This window comes from Mesocricetus auratus, unplaced genomic scaffold, assembly GCF_017639785.1.
Source record: "Mesocricetus auratus isolate SY011 unplaced genomic scaffold, BCM_Maur_2.0 Super-Scaffold_100022, whole genome shotgun sequence".
In the NCBI taxonomy this organism is placed as follows: domain Eukaryota; kingdom Metazoa; phylum Chordata; class Mammalia; order Rodentia; family Cricetidae; genus Mesocricetus; species Mesocricetus auratus.
The window spans coordinates 29,948,331-29,971,055 of NW_024429203.1; the positions used below are offsets into that span (position 1 = coordinate 29,948,331).

Here is a 22,725-nt window from a genome sequence, read left to right on the forward strand (position 1 = left end):
TGACGCTGGCTTAGTGTCCAAGTAAGCTTGTTGCTTCTAAGACAAGGAGTAAGTTAAGCTACCCACAGGGGGATGAAGACATGGTGCATATGCATAATGGGATATTATTTCATCTCAAAAGAAGGAAACCCTGTAATTTGTGGCAACCCAGATGGAACTGGATTCCATTATGTTAAATGATTAATAGGTCAGGAATAGAAAGTCAAACACTACACTGTCTCAGTCATGTCTGGAATCTATGCAGGTTCATCTAGAGTGGTTACCAGAAACTTAAGAGGCAGTGGGAGTAGGTGTGGAGAGAAGGGAAGGAGCACAGCTAAATTGTAGGAGGGTGCACCTGGGAAGAACAATGATTCTACTCAGCCTTCCGAATGCTGTGACTCTTTGATACAGTTCCTCATGATTTGGTGACTTTCCCCAATCACAAAATTATTTTTCTTGCTACTTCATAACTAATTTTGCTACTATTATGAATTATAGTGTAAACATCTATGCTTTCTGATGATCTTAGGTGACCCCTTTGAAAGGGTCATTTGACCACAAAGGGGTCTGGACCCACAGGTTGAGAACCACTGGAGTAGAAGAAAGACCATGAAAGTTTCATTGCACAGTAGAATCAAACTCTGGCTGATAACTGAGTGTGTATTCTATATAGCTAAACAAGGAAATGGCCAATGTTGGAGGGGATGTGCAAGTCACACTGCTTTATTGTATATTGTACATGTATATTGAGATATCACATTATACTATGACTATATATATATATATAATTATTCAATTAAAATAAAAAAATCTCAAACAACAAAATTCAAAATTGCTGGCCTTCGCTTTTTCCATTCTGCTGTTTCATTCATTCATAGTAAGTGAGTTTTTTTCTGAACTGCAAAGTTAATGGCTTGACATATTTCCATTATATTAGAAATGGTAGTAATGAGTGTAGGTATAGCTGATTCCTAGGCCTGCTCTCAGAAAACCCCATAATCTAGCGTGTGTCTGCCTGGGGTTGATCTTACTTTTTCTGGGGTTACCAAGGGGTACCTTGTGTCAGCTTTTATAAAATCCACAAAAGCTAGCACATGCTGAGCCCTCAGACATGTCATGTATTGTACCAGGTGCTCTACAGACATAACCCAGTTTCACTCATGTAACTGTCTATGGTGGGTATTGCTATCTTCATTTCTGTGGGGGCAAACCTGAGATCCAGAAATTAGGTTATATTCTACTGAGTCTGATGTATAATTCTGAAAGGCAGGCGCCTGGCCATTCTGTCACACTGCCATTCATCCAGAAGGGACAGGCAGAGATAGCCAAAGGGAGGGGTAGGGTGCAGATTTAGCACAGCAAACAGTTTCAGTGCAATTCCATAACTATCAACGTAGAAAATGGCATCTCTGGGATCCAAGGGTGTATTTGAGAAACTGTCCTGGGCTGGGCTAGACAAGAGTTTTAAGAGCTGGCTTTCCACCTGCTCAACTCTCCGTTCTGCAGACAAAATTGGTTTACCTATTTCATGTGGCAGACTGGCAGCTGGAGCTCTCCCTTCCCTAGACCTTTGTCCCCTAGTGTGTTCTGTTGGACTCTACTGCTCACTGATTCCCTGAGTCATCTTCCTTCTAAACGTAGCTCATGGAGTACTCTCCACCTACATGTCCATGCATTTCTCTGTGTGGGCCTGCAGTGTTCACTGACGGCCACAGTCACTCTTCTGGCACTCAGGACAAAGAAATTTTGCTATTTTAATTTTCTTCCTCAAATACAGTTCCTCCCCCCCCCCCCATCAGAACTGTGTGATCTTCAGGGCAAAGGATTTCCCACATGGCTTTGAATTCTTCCTGCACAGAGCCTTGTATGCAGTAAATAATAGAAACTGCAGTTATTGAGCACCTATGCTGTGCTAAGCCCTTGGCAAAGATTAACTGTGACCTTTATGATAACCTTGGCAGGGTTTAAGGAAAGGTGAAGTAAGATTAGCAAAACACAGTGTTTGTAGATGGCAGAGTGTGGATTGAGGTACTTTAGGTGTATAGCCTAAGTTCTTCACCACACTTCTTCATGTCTTAGATGGACTTTACCTTGTTCCTGGGTGACAGTGATCTCCAACACCAGCTCAAGGATGCTGTAAACTCAGGACAAGCTACTTTTCCGAGCTTCATATTCAGATTATTTCTGTAATCATCTACGGAGTGGTTTGTGTGTGTGTATGTGGGGGGACCAGAGGTTGACCTCAGACATTTCTCTACTCTCCCCCACTCTGTGTGTGAGATATGCATGTGTGTTTGCAGGCATGTCTGCACACCTGTGTTTGAGAGTGTGCACTGACTGGCATGTGGGAGCCTGAGGCTGATGATGGGAACCATCCTCCATCCTTCTTCCACCCTATTCACTGAGGCAGGACCTCTTAAGCAAACCCAAAACCCAGGGCCCAAAAATACAGCAAGTCTTCATAGTCAGTTTGCTCTAAGAATCTCTGACTTTGGTCCTCTGAGACTTGAATTCAAGGACAGTAGCTGCCTTCCTGGCATTCGTAAGAGTTTAAAGCACAGAAACTCTGGTCCTTATGTTTGTGTGGCAAGCTCTTTATTACAGAGCCATCTCCTAAGGCCCCTCTACATCATCATCATCATCATCATCATCATCACCATCACCATCACCATCACCATCACCATCATCAACATTATTATTCTGAGACATTCTCTTGCTGAACCTGACTGGCCGATGAGCCCCAGTGATCTGCATAACTCTGCCCCTCCCTTCTTGGTGCTAGCACTGAGGTTATGGATGGATACCCCCACTCCTAGATTTTACTTGAGTGGGTGGGATCCAAACTCAAGTCCTCATGCATACCAGAAAGCACAGTCCCAACTGAGCCACCAAGCCCTCTCCCTAGCCTTCAGGAGCCACCAAACCATCTCTAAAGTCTCCAGGAGTCACCAAGCTATTTCCCTGATCACCAGAGACCATTTTAAATGCTAAATAGCACACTAAGAACATTTGAAAATGGATAGCCAAAATAAAGAGAGTGAAGGAAGACTATAGATTTTTTTTTTACAGTCTTAGTATTGAAATACTGAGCTGTAGTTAACAGAGGAACTAGGCAGAACCAGCCAAAAAGTCTGATGCCTAATATTGGGGATGTTGTTCATAAATTTTGTTAGGGACCTTTGTCATGAAAACTAGGTAGAGTCCCAAATGATGTGGCAGACTTTGATGAGCTCCCAGGGGAGGCCTCACCCTCCCTGGGGAGTGGATTGGGGGGTGGGTTGGGGAATTTGTGGGGGCCATGGGAGTACAGGAGGGAGAGGGAACTGGGATTGGTATGTAAAATAAGATTGTTTTTATTTAAATAAAAGTTTATTTAAAAAAGAAACACATTGCAATGGCGCTTGTCACTCAAGAGTAATTAACTACAATGATATATGTGTGTGTGTATTCATATATGTATATATTAAGATGCATCACCATGGTAACCAGTTCACTATCTACATGTTATCTCATAGCATACTGTTGTAAATCTCAAATATATAAAATACAGTTTATTTAGAAATGAATACTGGGCCTGGGGAGATGAATTAATTGATAAATTGCTTGCCCTAAAACCAGGATGACTTGAGTCTAATTCCCCCGATCCCCACAACCCCCTGCTCAGGAAAAGGCAGCCATACAGATGGGAGTTTGTGATCCCAGAGTTAGGGAAGTGAAGACTTTTGCTCATCTGGGGCAGTCAGCCTTACACAGTTGGTGAGTTCCAGCCTAGTAAGAAACAGTTCCAAAGAGCTCCTAAATCACATTTGAGGTTCCCCCCTCACACGCACACGTGTGCATACCCCCCCCCGCACAAGTGCACCCATACAAACATGGATAGCATACCTGCACACGCACAGAGATAAATAAAAGTGAAGATGAATGCTGAGATGAGAGGAGTCTTAGGGAAGTGGTTCGACTCTAATTACTGACAGGGACAACAAGGCTCAGGAAGGAGAATGGGATTACCCCAAACCACTTAAACTGGCCACAGTGAGGGCACGGGATAACCCCAAACCACTTTAACTGAACACAGGGAGGGCCTCAAAGAGACCAAACCAGTAGCAGTCTTTCTCTGGGGGGGGAGAAGGGATGTCTCAAATATGTTTTCCAAAGCTTCAGGGAAGTCAAAGAAACTTTTGAGATGACATAATTTATGGTTTCATGTTGTGTAGTCTTGTGTGTCCTCCCCCACCCCCACCCACTCTGCTACTATTTCGCAGGAAATTCAAATGCAAATTAAAGACCTGGATGTCACAGGTTTATATTCAGTGGTAAATGGAGTGTGCATGTGATTGGCAGAGCAAAGCAGCAGCTGGGCAGGGAACTAAACAAACCTCCCACTGTAGCCTCGGTGCAAAGACAGTTCCCAACACTGAGCTAGCCAGTGGACACCTGTCCTGCAGTTAGCGTTTTCACACCTCGTACTGAAGATCAAACACTTTCAACGACTCCAGGCCATACGGAGGCTAGATGGAACCCATTTGCCTTCTGTTCAGAATTTCCTTCACTTTGACCCTCTGCCAGGCTTCGTTTCACTACTTACAATGTTTTCACCCGAAAAATCATTATGACAAATTATTAACCAAGAACTCCAGCTGACAATATGGTCATATCAGGAATGCCCTTGACCGAGATTTAAGCAGCGTACTGAAGTAGAAGGATTTAGGACTGGGTAGAAAGAGAGCAGAGGTGGAATGACTGATCTCTGAGAAGCCAACACTTGGGGTTGATAGGAAAGGATCACATCACCTGAAAGTGACTTTTGTTTTCCATTTATTTGATGCATAATTCAAGACAGCATAGCCCAAATATTTCCTTCATGGAATAGTTCTTGGCATTTCCTTCAGTTAAAGGCTTTCCAAAGCGGAGCCAGATATTTCTATTTATTTTTCCTCATGTTTATGTAAAATATTAACTCAAACCTTCACATCTGCTTGGCTATTGTCACTGACTGCAGTGTTTCTGTGGGCGTTCTCAGAATGAAAGCCATCACCATCTCCACCAGCGTGTGGGTGGGACTAAGTCCCAGACCATGGTGCCAGGCCCTTCTTACTCCCCCACAGATGACAAGGTACTCCCCTACCCTCCCACACAATTGAAATTCTGAGCAGCTTTTCATTCTCCCCTCTTGCCAGCTGCTGTATATTTAGTGATTCTAGATGAATCTTTATGATTGCTCAAGAAAAACTTCATTAGTGAGCTAAATAGTCAGTGAATCGCTGGCTGATTTCAAAATGGAACAGAAAAATGGTGGCGGTTAGGCTCATTGATTCTTCTTTTTGTTCTACAGATAAGAGCTTATTGAATTTTGTGATGCTATCCTTAAAAAGTTAAATGATTAAACGATTAGTTCTTATGAATTCAATTGTAGTATAGTCACCAAAAATGTCATTGGTCAGAAATCTAATTATATATTTTTGCTATCAGGTGTTGATGAGTGGTGTCTATTTATCCTAGCAGAAATCCAGTGAAACAGTGAGGAATGACAGAAAAAAATACTTGAGAAAAATATATAAAAGAAAATTCACAACTTAAAACTATGTAGACACAGCAGTTGTCAAGCCATAGTATGGCAGGTTAAATAAATAGAGGTGATTTTGTGAAAATCTTGCTTGATACAAGATTTTTGTTTTTATGATATATTACAAAGCTTTACTGCAAAAATCATGAAAGTTGTTCTTGAGGAAATGTTTTGGTAAAGGTAGAAAACCACAGTGGTGTCACCTTACTCAGAGAGTGCTCACAAGGAGCCAGTATGGTGACATGGGCACCTAATAACTACTTCTGGAAGCTTATTGGTTGAGGGGACCTAATTATTCATAACCAATGCATTGGTTTCCTAAGACAACTATAACCTACCATAGTGAGCTTCTGAATGCACTCTTAGGGTTCCAAAGGCCAGACATCCTAAACCCGGCCCTTAGTAAAGTTGTCCCTGCTAGGGTGCTCATCAGGGGACCTATCTCCTGCCTCTTCCAGCTTTTGCAGATGCCGGAATTCCTTGATTTGTTGTCTCCAACAAAGGGATCATTTACCTTTTCCTCTTGTACTTTCTCTGGGTTTGTCTTTCAATACTGCCCTTACAAAGACACACCTGATTGCATTAAGTGCCCGCTCCACTGGGTAAACTACTCTCAAGATATTTAATCATGTATGTTGCCCACAGGTCCCAGAGGATTGACATAGGATCTTTGGGAGTTCAGCTTTTGGTTGGGGCCATTAGTCATTGGTCCTTAGCCGTGCTATCAGCTGAGAATTTTAAATATGCCCATGAGTAGCTTCCTCATTATGAACCCATCTGAGACTGAAGACTCACTGCGTCCTTATGTATCAATATGAGGAAAAGAGCATGGTCTTGGCACTGCTCATGAGAGCAGAGCCCCGTGAGCAAAGGTCTGCTGGCAGCAGGGTACTCCACAAGCTTTGCTCACTGAGTTACATTTACAGCAGGGATAGAAATAGGCGTTAGAGTGGGTGGTGACTGATGGTAATACCATTCTAGATAGTATTCTTAAATTGTAAGCAGACAGTAAGGTCAATTCAGAGGTGTGTAAGGTCCAAATGAGCTCATATCTGAGTTACGTACTTAACCGCTGAAGCTTAAACATCCCCAAAATGAGAAAGATGACTGGGAAGGTACAATGAGAACACAGAGTTAAGGTAATTTGTGCCACCTAAAATGCCCTCGTCAATACCGTGGCTGGAGGTGACTTAACTTTTCTGTTACTAGTATTTTTCTCTCTGTGGTTTATTCTCTCTCATATTCACTCTCACCTTATTTTCATGCGTCAAAGGTTATTCTGCTTTAGCCTGAGCTTCCTTTTTAAATATGGAATTAAGACTTAATGAGTACATTATTTGCAAACTGTATACTTTTTTTTAAAAGATTGAGATTGTGTATTTGTGTCTGTGCAAGGGTGTCCAAAGGAAGGTGAAAGGTCCCTTGGAGCTGGAGTTACAGGTGGTTGTGAGCCACCTGACTCAGACGCTGGGAACGGAACTCAGATCCTCCGAGCCTCGTCTCCAGGGCACCAACTCCTTTCTTTACCTTGTTTCCAACATATTCATCTATAAAATGGGGAACTGCAAATGCAAATCTCAGAGGATGATGTGTCCATGAAATGAGATAATACACAGAAAATACACCTCAATCTATCCTCACATAAATCTTATAGCTGTTTTCACATTGCATGTCTATACTGTCTGCTCATAAGCATTCAGTTTAGTGTTTGGCTATATGAATGTATACTTTTTATGTGTAGGTACTTTTATTCTTACCAGATTATTTGGTTTTTAGCAGACTGTCTGTGTGCTGCACATATCTGGTCATCAGCTTCTCATTTCTAGGCCAACAGCAATGGCTTAGCTAGGTAAGAGATAGGAAGCCACTGTGCTGTGTGAAGCGAGGGTGCTTATTCTTTGTTGTAACAGCTATGTACAAAAGAATTTTTCAAGGAGACTGTAGAAAGTGTCAAAATGCTCACTCCCGGACCTCATCCCCATAAATGGGACAAGCCCATTTGAAGACAAAATTTAATAATGTGTTTTCATTTAGTACAGCTTCCAGATCTCATCAGAGATGTTTCTTTGTGCAGTGGATGGTGGTTAACGTAGAAACTCACAACTAGTCAGAGTGCAGAGAATAAGTGTGTGTGGAGTGTTCAGACACAAATGGGACATCTGTGTCACTCCTCTCTTCCAAAGGTTCAGGGACCATTGCAGAAGAGTGGTTGGAAAGGTGTAAGAGCTAAAGGAGGACCAGAGCAAAACAGTAGCCATTGGGCATGACAGGATCTCCCTACTCACAATGCCCATCCACTGTTTTTGCCTGTACAGGTCTGGACAAGATGAAGCCAATTAACATTCCAGCATGGAAGGGACAGGGGTTCAGGAGTTCATAAGTCCTACATCTGAGAGAGGAGTTATGGATAGTTGATGACTTCTTGGGGATGGGGAGTCAGTTTTCTTTATTAGTGTGGCCCTGAGAGGTTGACCACGCTCTTGTGAATGGCCCACACCCATGGATATATGGGCAGCACAAACTGGACTGACTCAATGGGCTATAGAGAGAAAAGGATGCAAAGTTGGGAGGTGGGTGGTGGATCTGGAAAGAGTTAGGGGAAGGAATTGGGGTGAATATGATCATATGATGGTCTCTAATATTTGATTAAATGTTGATACTTAATATGAATTACTGGTTGTGCTCATTTTATCTTTTAAGAAAGAAAAACTAGAGAGAAATAAAAAGGCAAAATCTGTGACCTGATATTTATGGATTTTGGGCGTGAAGTTCTTTGTTTTTAAAAACATGCATGTATTCACCATTTGGATATAGCCTGACTTGTTGTCTTTTTATATGGCACATATTTTTTATAGAAGTCTGTTACTGTGGCTCATTTCTTGTATGTGGATATTGAAGATACCAAAAGGTATTAATTCTATTCTCATTCACATTGTGCAGATACAAAGCCCATTCCTTGCCTGTAGTGTCTTTATGCGTGTCTCTTGTCTACCTAATTTGATGTTTTCATAGGACTTTTTATTTGGTTTCAAAATGCAGTTGTTCTCTTGTTTGGATCTGTGGCTGAGCAATCCCCATCATTTGTTCATGGAAACAGCTCATTTTGAATAGATTCAGAAACACCACAGCCCACTCTCTGGTCCCCTCTCAGTCTGGTAACAGTATTTTTAACACACCCTCCAGATGCTTCTGACAGATACCCTGAATGGGGATCAGACAGCCCAGCTGTGCAGATTTTTCTATATAAGCAAAACCCTGAGTGCCGCTTATGTCATAGAAGTCTGCTATCGGAGCAGCGTTGAAGGTGTTCTGGAGGAAGTACTTCCCCTGTATGCCCAGTGCTAGTACTGGATGTGGTCACTCTGTTTATTCCTGATCATCTACATGTGCCCAGCATTCAGGCTATTATATTAGTAGAATGCATGGAATTATCTTTTCGTGTTAGCTAAGCACTGTTGCCATTCTTTGGTCACTTTTTGAGACCCGAGTACAACTTATTAGGCACAGAGTAGAGCTACAAGTACAAATGTGATTGACAGATAGGAATGAAACTTGGAACACCTACTGGGATTTTCAGGAAGGATTTATTATAAATCACATCTTCAGGTGTAGAATATGATGTATATGAAAGGTCAGCATTGTATCCTCAAGCCCTGAGTCTTTCTCAACCAGTGACTTGGAGATGTGGAAAAGTCTGGGCATACTCTGTTTCTACTGTCACTAGCTGAAGCAGTCAGCTAACTAGATCTCACTGCTCTGAAAACATTGCCAGTAGCAAACAAATATGCCTTGAGGTGACGAACAGTCGGGCATTTTTACATTATGAGGAACCCTACAGGTCATTTTGGTTGCCTCATTTCTTGTTGGACTCAGAGACTTTCCAGGGATTTCATACACAGATGGCCCAGGCAGGCAAAAGTGCCCCCTCTATTCACGTTCCTTCCATTGCATCTGGTACCTTAGTAAGGAGGAGGGCTGGTGTTTATGGACTGTTACTTGCATGATACAAAGGCACAACATATTCTGTTTCCAGGATCATGTGACTAACAGCAGATGAATAGCAATACACATAGTATTCCAAAAATGAAACAAAAACAAACAACACTGTAAAATGGAGGACAACGAAGAGTGTGTAGAGAATAAGAGTTCAAGCACAAACCGTGATACCACCAACCAAGTCCAGTTACTATTTCATAGAAATACTATGTCAAAGTATTTCTGAAGTGTGTCCTAGGTAAAGGAAGGGCTCTTTCTTGAGGAAAATCAGAGCCAGGAGGCAGGAGACTGAGAGATGTTAGATAAAGGAGGGGAAGAGAGGAGAGAGGGCACTTAACAGAGCCTTCAGACCTGCTGGACTTCAGGGGGATTGAATCAGGACTTACATTGAGTCTGGAGTTACTTGTCTGCCTGGATCGCTTTTCCGCCAGGAGGTCTTTGACGGTGTGCTTGACTCTTACGCCCTGGTACACACGTTTGCTGTAATCCCCTGAGACTTAAGCAAATGGAAAAGTCACAATCAGGTATAGATGGGGTCATCAGGTCAACATGCCAAAGACTGAGGATAGTAATGCTGTTTTCTCTTTGGACAGAGAGAAATCTCGAATTTGAAGCGGATTCAAATGAGTCTTATTTCCTGCTGCTTTGTGAAAATGTATCCAAACTCCGCACAGATGGAACAGACACTCCTCTGTCTCTTATACAGCGGCTCTTCAAAGTGACCTCTTGTTTCACCTCTGCCTTGTCAAGATTCCCTCCAGTGAGATTTACAATTTATATTTTGGGCACAAGATCAAGGATTGGATGAACTTGGAATAATGCCTCTTACTACCCAGGAAGAAGTATACCAACCCTTGCCTGTCCCTATGGGGATGAGTGACAGAAGGAAGGTCAAGTGGGTTGTTTGAGGACTATGTGTCTGACAAGAAATCATCTCTTTACTACACTAAATGTGTTTTATCTTGAAAGTCTGGTGATTGGCTATAAGGAATTACCACTGAAACCTGTGTCAGTGGAGGCTGGGGAGATGGCTCACTTGGCAAAGCACTTGCTGTGTAAGCATGAGACCTGAGTTTGGAGGTCAGGGCTACATAAAAAGCCAGGTCTGGAGCTATGTGACTGTGATCTCAACAATGGGGAAGCAGAGACAGGAAGATCCTTTGAACTTCCTAGCTGAGTCAGTGAACTCAGGTTCAGTGAGAGACCCTGCTTTAAAAAACAATGTAGAGAATGATGGAGGAAAACATCTCATAGTGGTCTCTGGTCTCCACCCACACATGCGTGTATACACACAGAAATACACACACATGCACATAAATGCACACACACACAAACACACACACACACACTCTCTCTCTCTCTCTCAAAATACTAAGGATAAAGGAGAGTTATTGGTTTAGCTAGTGTAGTTTTGAATACTTACTCTGTGAAGTTGTTGAAGATACTATAGTGCTTGCCAATTTGCATTAATTATTTAATTTGACCCATTTTATAGAAGAGCAAACTGGACTAAGCTATTTGCCAAAGTCTCAACTAATAGCATTATAGACTCTGAGAAGTTTGTGGCACTAACAGCTAGGAAAAATTTCACCAATAAGCGACAGATAAATGAGTTTATAGAGAAATGTCTCCCCAGAGTTTTGAAGTTGGCTAGCATCATATTTAGTAGTTGTGAGATTTGTGAATCAAGATGGTTAAGTAATTACTGGAGACTCTTCTACTTGGACCACTCTGAAGGTATGTTCAAACACCGAATTAGTGGTTGAACAAGACACAGTTTAAAATATTTTATAGTTTGAAATTACTGTGGCAGGTTGGGTGGCTCTGATATACTTTAGCTGAAGTATTGCTGGCTTATGAGCAAATTCATCTGGGGCAGACTGAGTGTCTGTGCAAATGACAGAACATACTGGTGCATACATGTTCGAGGACATGGAAGATTCTAATCTTCTTGAGTTTGTAAAAAGTCTAGAGTATATCTGACACACAAATCAATTTGCATTACATTATTACATAAAGATTGGAAAGGAGGGAGGGAGAGAGGAAGAGAGGGAGGGAGGGAGAGAGGGAGAGAGGGAGGGAGGGTAGCCCTAGGCTAGGCAAGGTAATGGGTAAAGCAAATTGCTGGTTTAAGCTGCTTTAAGCATCAGGAGTTGCATAGCCACACATTAGTCACTGGTGTGAAAAAATGACAATCCTTTAGCTCCCTTTCTTCATGTGTGAAATGATTATGATTTCTTCTTAGCCGTCTTCAGGGATTCATAAGGAAAAATAACACATACATCTGAAAACGCTTTGAAACTTCTTAATTTCATAAAAACACCCTATGCAGATAGAGTGGAAAAGCAAAAGTAGCTTTCAAAAGGATGAGTCACCTAACTCAAATAAAACCACACACAGCCTGGTTTCAACAAAGTAGGATTATTGCAATGGCCCTTTTTGTCTAATTTTGACAAGATTTGGTCTATATATTTTTGATTAAAGACGATTGAATAACTTCTTTCTAATCATTGTGTAATAAAAGGCATGAGATTTGATCTAGAATAGGTTGTGTCTTGTTTGTTTGTTTTTGAAAAACCTTAGGCTATATTTATTACTTTTCTTAATCCAATATTTTCTGTATGTCAATAGAATATAAGAGAGCATACTGTTTAGTGGAGGAGGAAATACCTTAAAATAGTTATAAAGGAAATGTTCCAGGTACGACAGAAATCTGTTTAGAATATTTAGAGAAATGCAGGCTGTATTAATCCTTGTGGAGACAGGGTGGGTGGGAGTTGGGAAAGGCAGGATGAGATGTGAGTGGAGGCTTAAAGAATGTTCCAGGTGTAGAGGGCAGGGCAGGCAAAGGTCTGGGAACAAGAACAGAATGAGGTGTGAGAGAGGAAGTGGCCGGAAGGGAGAGTGGGGAAATGAATAGCATTCAACCGTGATGTTGTTGGGTACACTGGAGGGACCAGGACTTCATCCTGTTAGCAACAAGCTCTTAAGCAAGGAAAGGTATGCTTCAATTTGCATTTTACATAGACTCTTCAGATAATAGCATGGAGGGTGGATTTGAGAACCACAAAGTCACTGGGAGTGGAGAATTCTAGAGTAATTGAGACAAGAGGTCATGGGGCAGGTAGGAGGGCCAGGAGCAGATGTGAAAATTACTTAAATGTAAGAGGTTATGGAGAAGAAAACTAAAAGGCAATTTCCATGTTTCCACCATTGCTCTAGGACATAGTTTTAGAGCCATCATGATATTCATGACAAACCAGGAAAGGGAAGAAATCCCTCAAGGGAATGTTTTACAGGATCACTTGATGACCCATGTAGGTAGTCATAATCTGCATCTGGGATAAACAGGTCAGTATACTCTAAAGGGCTGAGACAATTCTATTGAAATTCCTATGATATCGTGTGTGTGGTATGCAATTATTGGCATGTTTTCATTATATATTAATAAATTTAATAAAGATATTTATCTATTATGTAATTATCTAGAATACACAAATGAGAGAAACAAAAATTTGTCTTTCTGAGCCTGTCTTGCTTTTCTTAATACTATGTTCTCCATTTGTATTCATTTTACTGCAAATAACATAATTTCATCTTTTTTATGTATGAATGAAACTACATTGTATATCACTATATCCTGACACACTGGGTAGATGTTCGGGAGCAGAGAATGAATTGACAGAAGCCAGGTTGCATTCACATTTGAAGAAACTTTAGGGGAGAGAGGGAAGACTTTACATTGAAGATGCAGAAGACCAATAGGAGAAGAACCAAAGTGAATTGGGGGGGACCATGGCATCCAGCACTTAGGGGGAGACATTTCAAGGAAGAAAGAAAAACTCTGATGTGGTAGAAAGAAGATGAGGACAGGAGAGCATCCTTTGTTTTCAGCTCAATGACTAGTGTTTTCCTTAACAAAAGAGACTCTGTCAAATGAGGGTGTCAGGAGAGGGATGGAGACAGGGAGGAGGCCTAATCATTCTTGGAGTTTGGAGAGAAAGAATAACGAGGGATTGGATAATGACCACAGAGAAATTCAGCATTAAGGGATGTTTGCTTGGGTTTTCTGTTGTGAATGTACAAATGTGCTTCTCACCTGGACCTTCAGCGCCAGCTGCTAGGGGCTTGTGAGAGCTGCAGGTTCCCAGACCCTACTCTAGAGTACTGAGTCAGAGACTCTAGGGATGTGGTCTAGCTCTCTAGGTGACTCTGACTTCCCCAGAAATGCCAAAATCTTAACCAAACACATCAGGAAGAGGTTTATGACGTTCCTGTGTGTGGTGGGATGTCTACATGTTGGAGAGGCAGCTCTAACCTTGCTTCACCACAACATGAGCAGCTGTATTAAAGGGTAGCGGCATTAGGGAGGTTGAGAACCACTGCTTTAATGAGTTTCTGTTTCCATCTTTCATCCCTGTCCTTCCTAGTCTATCCTCACAGCAGTGAGGGCCACAGTGCCAGTGCCAGGATCTGGGGGGGAGGGTGCAGGGCTTTAAAACTCCAGCTGCATCATTGTTGTGCTCAGAGCCCTGCAGCACTTCCTCATTTCACTTAGTAAAAACCAAAGCCTTGACAGCAGTCTCAGATGACCATGCCCCCTGTCCTCTGTGCTCTTTTCCTAAGACTCTCCCTCTCTGCACTCTGGTGTGGCTCTAAAATGGACCGAGAATACCATTGTCTGAGGATACTGCTGCCTCTGAGCTGGAATGTTCTTCTGTCCTTTATCCCTTTCCCCTGTGACGGACCACCCTGCTTCCTCTGTCCTTTATCCCTTACCCCTGTGACTGACTGTCCTGTCTTCCTCCATGTGTACGGCCATCTCCATGAGAGCATTTTAAATGTTGCACCAACCCTATAACACAGCCGCGATTCTTCTCCCGTACTTTGATTTCTGTTTAGCACCCACCATTTTATAAAGTCCCATAGAGTTTCCTATTTAGAAGTTTTATTTGTTTTCTGTTTCTTCCGAGAAGAGGGTGTCTCACTACTATACTATGATACCTGTGTCTGGCACACACTAGGTTTCTATGTAAGCATCTGTTGAAAGGTTTTTTTTTCATCATTGATGTTAACAGTAATGAAAATGTTGAAGAAATCAAGTAGCTGTCTATAGGAATTTATTTTCCTGGGCTGGTGATATGGCTCAGTGCAGAAATGTGCTTGCCACCAAGTCTAACAAACCAAGTTCAATCCCCAGGTCCCACATAGTAGAAGAGCATTGACACAAGTTGTCTTCTACCTTCAGATGAATGGAACACTGTGTCATGTCCCCCTCAGTGTACCCATGCATGTACACAAATAAATGTAATTAAAAAATTAAAATACATAAAAAGAAATATGTATATATATGAATATGTCATTGTGCATTGTTTAGTGATGGTAACATTCTGTGAAAATGAGTTGTTAGATACTTTCAACCCTTGTGCAAGCATCAGAGTGTACTTTTGCAAGTTAAGGTGGCTATGATGTCAAATAGGTGACATAATGTTGTTAGATAACTGTCCTCTAGGCATTTGGAAATTGGCTGGCCACTAAAATATTTAACAGAGAATTATGCCCTTAGTTTCGGAAGATTTGAAAGATTAATGTGAGAATAAATTCTGCAACAGGTTTAGGATGAAGATACAGAAGGGGTAGGAAATTATAAAATGGAAACTAGCATGAAACAGCAGAAATGACAGATTTATGAGACCTTTCAAAGTGACACAGATACATGCACACGCACACACACACACACACACACACACACACACACACACACACACCCAAACATACACAAAACAAATAGTGAACTATGAAAATTTGGATAGGGAAAGGACATTTTGAATATGTTGACTTTGGGGTTGTGGGAATATAATCAAATAAAAAAGTAAAAGTGTCCCATAGATAAAACAAGAATTTAGACCTGGGTTGACACTTTGTATCTTTAAAATTATTATAATTAGAGCTATGAAAATAACGCTCTTCATAGAACAATTTACAACAAGAGGAAAGAGGATATTTAGTCACAGAAGCTTAGGGCAAGAAAGGGTCCATGTGAGGACCACTGTGGAAAGAGTCCAGAAAGGCGGAACAGCAGTGTTGGACAGGATAGAAGCACCAGGGAGGTAAAGGGAGGAGGGGACCCAGAGGAAAAAGGATAGCCAGCAATTTCAAGTACCTGGTACCCAGTAGGTGCTTAATAAATGTGTACTATGTGTGTGTGTGTGTATACACACACATATGTTGACTCTTACAAGTTATTAAGATATCTAGATCTCTATATCATGTATCTATAGATGATATCTATCTATCTATTTCAATAGCTGAGTCAGTGGGATTGGAAAGGTTCTTAGAACTTGGGTGCCATTTCACAGGTTGTGGCAGTGAAGCCTTTAGTTTTGGGTGTCACAGGAGCAAGGGAGGTAAGTAAATGAAAGTAGCTGCGTAAATGAGCTCTGCAGCAGCAGTGCAGGAATTGTTAAAACCTACTTTGACAACAACCCGGGTGCGTGCAGGAAAATAAATTATAGCAAATCAACGGAATTAGCATAAATTCTTTGAAATCCCACCTCGAATAGTTTTCTTCCTTTGGAAGAGTCTTTATTCCTGGTTTCAGACAGAGTGGTATTTAGGGCTCACAAATGTTCCTGGAGTTTCCACTCCTAGACATTTGACTCTGTCCGTACACTGTGTCTATCTAAAGAGTCCACACCTGCATCAGCAAGGAGGGCTGGAGAATTTTTATTCAAATGCTCCAGATACAAACTCCCTTTCACATCGGTTGTTGAGAAAACAGACATGAGTGTTCCCAGAGCACAAGCACACGCAAATTCATCAGTAGGAATCAATTTATCCTTTAGAATCGGCAAAGGAGTTGGCACTGCTGGGCTATGATTATGTATATGTAGCCAAATATGTCTGTCACACTGTCTTCTAGTCCTCTTTTCTTTGGAGAATTTGATCCACCATAGACTTAATGATGCCGTTGTTTTCATTTGTTTTTGAAAATTGCTTTTTCCATCATATCAAGCTCATGTATTCTAAAATTGATTTATTACTTAGAGTGCTGGTGACCTTCCCCCAAAGCATTTTTAGTTATGCTAAATACGCACATGGTATTTGAAACACATCCTTATTTTAATGACTTTTTGAGGTATATTTTCTTGACTTTGCATTCTTTGCAGAGGCTAAGGAGGGGACTTGTGGCATAAAGAAAGGGAATGAAAGAAGCAAAGAAAAAGCAGAACAACTTCAGAAAAGAAGTTACATTTTGAGTGGTGAAACTGGACAAGAGCACAATGAAATCAGTAGGCACATGTGTCTGAATTACATTCCCTCGTGACACTGTGTGGGCCCCCTGTCACTCAGAACAGTCAGAGTAGAAATACTGAAGGGGGGCAGGGACGTTGATGGAGAGCCTGTGTTCTTGTTCCAGATTCGGTCAGAGAGACAAGAATGGGGTCTCAGACAGAGCAGCTGTGATACAGTGTGCTCCGTCTGTGTGCTAGCTCTCAGCCCCCGTCCCTCCCCACTTCCTCATCCCATTCTCCTGGCTCTGGCCGCCTCACAGGGGGTTGGGGGGGAGAAAAGGGAGTTACCCTCTCAGAATCCCCAGTGCTGCTTGCTGCACACACCTGTTAGAGGCACACTGTGTGTGTGGCTTTGCTTCTGATCTGGGAAGATGAGGGTCCAGGGAACCACCAGAGGCGAGCAGTTTCCAAGCTCATCAAGCCCAGAAAGGTTTTCATTAATAATAACAAAATGATGCCCGTTGCTCAGGACATCATAAACTCAAAAAAAAAAAAGATGGAGCATTTTAAGCAGGAACAGTGCAATTACTGAGCTTATTTTACGGTTGCTTTGAAGTCATTTCATCATACCGTGGTTACCCACAACCTCTCTGGTCTCCTGCCTCTTGCCTGTTAGTTCCCACAGGGGGAGCCCCAAGTTTTCTCACCAGGAACCAAGGCCATGCTGCACCAGGCAGGTGCTCTGCCGGTTCCATCCAGCTTCCTACATTTTGGGATCAGACTTTAAAGAGATCCATCACTTAAAATGTAACACATTACTGTTCAAAGTACCTCATAAAGAATTTTGAAGTATTTCTTCTGTCGTTTGTTAACATTTATGAGGATTACTGACGTGTCCTGATTGCTGGGGTCTATTCCGTGTCAATACTGACACATGCCACTTCAGAATGAACAGACTAGGAAAGACCTATATGTATGTAGTCTGAGTTGTGGAATGACACTCAGACCTCTTGCTTGTCATACATCAAGAGAATAACCTTGCTCGTTAACCAAAAGAGCCTGAAGTCTGGTGCCAAGAGATGTTTCAAGCTCTGTACACATGTGGGTTTTTCTGTTCTTTTATACAAGGGCTTCCCAGAAAGCTCTACATTCAAATCAAGTCCCACTACACTGGAAAAACATGTCTTAATATTCAGACCATTTTATGGGAATTCTGTTCATTTGAGTAGATTTCCTGCTCCAAATGAATGCCTCTTTAAACTCAATGCAGCAAATCAAATCTAAGAGCAATACATTGTGACTAGAGTTATAAAAATATTACCGACAGCTGGCTTCTGCCTTTGTTCTTATATTTGTATGTGCTCTAGCCAAAGACAGAGCTATTGCATTGTATGTTTGATGAGGTAAAGATTGTAGTCAGCACTAAGAATCAGGATTTCTAAAGATTGTTTTTATTGTAATTTTCAACTCACCGCTGTCCATCCTTGATGGTGCTGCAGTGCCAGGCCTCCGATAAATGTCCTTAGAGAGGGGTCCTGATCTGTGGTCCTGATGTGGAGCCTTCTGCACACGGAGTGATGCTTCTGACATGACTTGCTTCAGATTTGATTAAATGCAAATCCTTTGGTGTATGTTTCTCTCGAATTTGCATCCCCAATGCAGATTATATATGAAGGTACTTTTTCCCTCTCTAAGGATTTTTATTCAGTAACAATGAGTTTCCATTAGGAAACAACACTCTGAAATGTTTGTTATGGAAACAATGCAGCTATTACCTGCTTCATGAATAGCAGCGGTGTTTTCCATGCCTTAAATTAGGGTTTGGCTTTGAAAATAGTGTGTTGTATGTAAAGGTTCATATTGTCCAGTTGGTACTGTATTTGTATTACTTAGACTGCTAAGGTTTTTAAAAAGTTGGACACTTTTTAGACATAGTTAAAATCTTAGGAAGATATTTTCATTTGTAAACAAATAAATTCTCATACCATTTAAATACATGTAGATAATCTTTTTATTTATAAACAAATGTGTGTCTATTGCAGAGATTCATATACCAAATATTTGTAAACTGCTTTAAAAATCTCTCTGCAGTTGTCTTCCTAGTATGGTTCAAAGTAGCACACATAGACCCTTCTCTAATCATTGACAAAGAATCTTTTTGGTGCACTGTGCTATGGATTCCTCTGCAGAAAATCTTAGGGAGAACAGAAATTAGGTATTTTATCATTTTTCCTCACTCATCTTTAACTACCTACAGTTGCTGTTTAATCTAGTTTTGATTTTTGTCTCCTGTTCTGAACAAGGTTAGAACTAGGCAACTTCTGGAACATTTTCCTTGTCATTCTAGATCTGTACAAGTGATGTTTCATACGTTCACACGGCCCTACCCAGTGCTTCTTAAGAATTGCAGTGAGATAAAAGGAGTCTAAAACAGTTGTTCTAGAGAGACCCCAGGGGCTCTGAAAAGTCCCAAGCTATCTTCATAATAAAAGCATACAGTGACTGGCTCGTCACTCAGTTTTTCATGGGTGAATTCAAGAACTTTCTAGATTCGTGATAGCAAAGACTGAAGTTGCTTTTTATGAAGTTGGAAGATAAAGTAATTCACTAAACTGCAAAAGCAGTTCTATTTTTCTCACTGGAAAAAATGTGTGTAGTGTAAGAAAATATATTTTTTAAAAAAGACTGCTAAAATGTAATGCTTTGTTATTGTTAATTTAAATGAAAAAAGTCAGAAATTCTTAGTTTTCATTTTAGTTCTATAAGTATATGTGGAAATATAGAAATGATTCTTATTTAAAACTACCCATATGGTCATAGATAATTTGTAAGAGAGTTAAGGGGTCCCATGAACATAAGATTTTAGATCTGTTCCACTGCATGGACTAATGTAGATTAAAAGAACTTCTGGAATTGTCTGATGCACAAATTTGCCTACTCCATCTCTGTGCTCATATTTTTCTGGTAGAATAACACTGCTCGTGATTTCTGAATGTCTAGGAGAAAACCAAAAAGGCAAAAGTTGTTTAAAGTTCTCTGTTTCTGACTCTCACCTCACGACTGTACAGCCCCTGGCGATGTGTACCATTCCTCGAACAGGGATGTCAGCAGTCATCCCAACTCAGCTTGTGATCTCCCAGACACACTATTATGGGCTTCTTTGGTGGACTATTCACTGTTTCTATAATGAACTCCAGCAAGCTTGTGGATTCCTTAAAACCTCATGCTATTAGAAGAGCTTGGAATAATTTTTAAAAAATCAAGTAGAATATAACAATCTTACACAGTTATGAGTTTCTACTGCTGACAGAATGAAGACCACCGACCTTCTTAGCCGGCTGTCAAGGTTATCTGAAATCTGGTTCCATCCCACCTTCCTACCTTGTCTGTCATTGATTTTTCTCTAAGCATCATAGTTTCTCATATGGATCTTAGACCATTTTCCCCAGAACCACTTGGAATGCTGATAAAGTTCTGTCTATGCCATACTTCCCTAGTCTGAGTATCAGGTAGCCATGCCAGGTAATTTACAATGTAAAGAATCCCTCCCATGTGTTCTTAAATCCTAAGAGCTGATGGCATCTAAAGCAGCTGTAAATAATCACTCAAATATTTGTCTACTTATTTAGTTTTGGAGGTCCTATTGTACCCTGGGCTGGTCCCAGTCCTGTTATGTAGCTGAAGGATGACCTTAAACTCCTGGTGCTCCTGCTTCCATGTCCCCTGGGATGGGATTGCAGGCCTGTGTTATGAGGAGGCTCGTGAAGTGCTGGGGACCATACCCAGAGTTTTGTATGTGGCCGGCAAGCACTCTACCAACGGATGACTCTTCAGCCCTGTTTGGGGTTGCTCAAGGGAGCTGCAGCCTTTTGCATCCTCTGTCTTTGTTTATGCCAGTCTCAAACCTGTGCCGGTAAAAATTCCGCACAGCTTTTAGATTCAGCCACAGATACACTTTGTTCTCTCAAGACTTACTTGTGGATGTACCAAGACCTGACATGGGAGCTGCACATATGCTGTCCTTCCTTGTGTGTGGCTTACAATAACCACCCCTTTCCCCTTCCTTCTCTCCCCCCCTTCTCCTTCACAGTCCTATAACACAGATAACCAAAACTTAATTCAAAATCAAATGTATAATGAACCAGAGGTGTTTCCGGCAGGGCTTGCCTGTGTGGCATGGTGTAACCTCACTGCGGCCTCGGTCCTGAACACGAGACATGCATGCCTTGCACTGTACCGGGGGCTTCATGCCATGCAGCACCAAAAATCAGTTCAGATTCCAGATTATTGTATATTATTAAACAGTGGGCTTTTTTCTGTACACACAGAGATTCTGCCTTCACACATAGGCCTGGTCAGCACATTCAGGGAGCTCCTTGTTCCCCAGGGCATCCTTCTCGGATGCCCAAAGCTATCTTCATTTATTCCTGGCTTAGTGGAGACTGTGGAACTGAAGAATCCGGTGAGGACAGTGTCACTTGAAGGCTATTGTCCTTGCCTCTAGGTATTTAAACTCCCGGGAAGCATTTATCATTTTAAAATTTACATTTTTCCCCCTCTTAAACATCAAAACTTCTCCTCTCCTAAAGGTTCAGTTTAATTTTCATTGCTGTGAAAAATAACTTGACAAAGAGGAACTTAGAGGAAAGAGTGTTTAAGCTGACAATTCCAGGCTCCAGTCCATCATCACAGAGGAGTCATGGTGTTGGGAACTTGAAGCCGCCCTCAGGTCACATCCGCATTGAGAGCAGGGGAATGGATGCATGCTTGGTGCTCACAAGCTTTCTCTGCTCTCAGGCAGTGCAGGGCCCGAAGTCAGGGAATAGTGTTGTCCACTGTGGCCTGGGTCCTCCCACATCAAGTCAGGGAATGGCCCTGCCCACTGTGGCCTGGGTCTTCTCTCTTCAGGGAAAGCATTCAAGGCAAGTCTTCATAGATTTGTCGAAAGGCCACCCTGACCTAGGCAATCCTTCACTGAGACTCTTTCAAGCGACTGATTCTAGGGTGTGCCGGGCTCATAGCTAACCAACGTTTTTCAGAAAGGGAAACATTTCCCTTTCCATCTTTTCTCTTTCCCCTCTTCTCCCTGCCCTCACTTTCCTTTGACCTGCTATCTTCTTCTCTCCCAGCCTCCTCCTCCTCTTCCATCTTCTAATCACTGGAATATCAGAGAAAAAGAGTTCTGTATGGTAATTCTAAGAAGAGTGTACTCCCTATAATGGCTATATTTGATTGTCACCTCAACTGCATCTGGGATTAGCCAAAACCCAAGTGGCATCCCTCATCAGACTCCAGCCTGCTTTCTCCTTCTTGAATTGTGGATTCCCTTCACTTTCCATTGTAAATATTTCCATTCAGTCCACTTTAGTAACCCCATCCCACCCCCGGCTCTGACTTTCACTCCCTAAATGGAATCCTAAATGACTGTCATGGCCCAGGCTCATAAATTAAGAATAGGCCTGCCGGGCGGTGGTGGTGCACGCCTTTAATCCCAGCACTCGGGAGGCAGAGGCAGGCGGATCTCTGTGAGTTCGAGGCCGTGCTGGGCCGATAGCCTCCAAAACAATACAGAGAAACCCTGTCTGGTAAAAACCAAAAAAAAAAAAATAGGCCTTACCTTGGCATCCAAGTCCTCCCTGGTAGCACAGTAACCTCCAGGGGAGCCAGCCTGCCTGGTGGCCTGTATTACCCTCCCCCAATTTGCTCTCTGTGCTTCCTGCATCTCTAAGCCCCACCCATGTTCATAGCACTCTTCACTGGCACAGCTTCTTCTTGTGCCTCCCAAGAGTCCATCCTTCCAATCCCATCTTACATAGCCATGCATCCTCCCTAAAGAGTCCCCTGTTAATTCTGGATTGAGAGTATCCCCCTACTTAAGATCTACAGATCTTGCAGTTGTATCCAGTTTTCTTCTCTGAATTGTACTCATTTAATCTCTTGGACTTCCCA

At 41.9% G+C, this 22,725-nt stretch overlaps 1 protein-coding gene across 1 annotated transcript in view; it reads right to left on the reverse strand.

Moving 5' to 3' along the window:
• The window catches only part of CUNH11orf53 (chromosome unknown C11orf53 homolog), a 39,427-nt gene extending 21,061 nt beyond the window's left edge, over positions 1-18,366 (reverse strand). The window contains exons 1-2 of the mRNA XM_013112908.3: positions 18,249-18,366; positions 9,928-10,037 (exon numbers count right to left, since the gene is read on the reverse strand). Coding sequence (XP_012968362.3) covers positions 9,928-10,037; positions 18,249-18,366 — 228 coding nt within the window. The remainder of the gene's footprint in view (positions 1-9,927; positions 10,038-18,248) is intronic.
• Between the last annotated feature and the right edge of the window lie 4,359 nt (positions 18,367-22,725).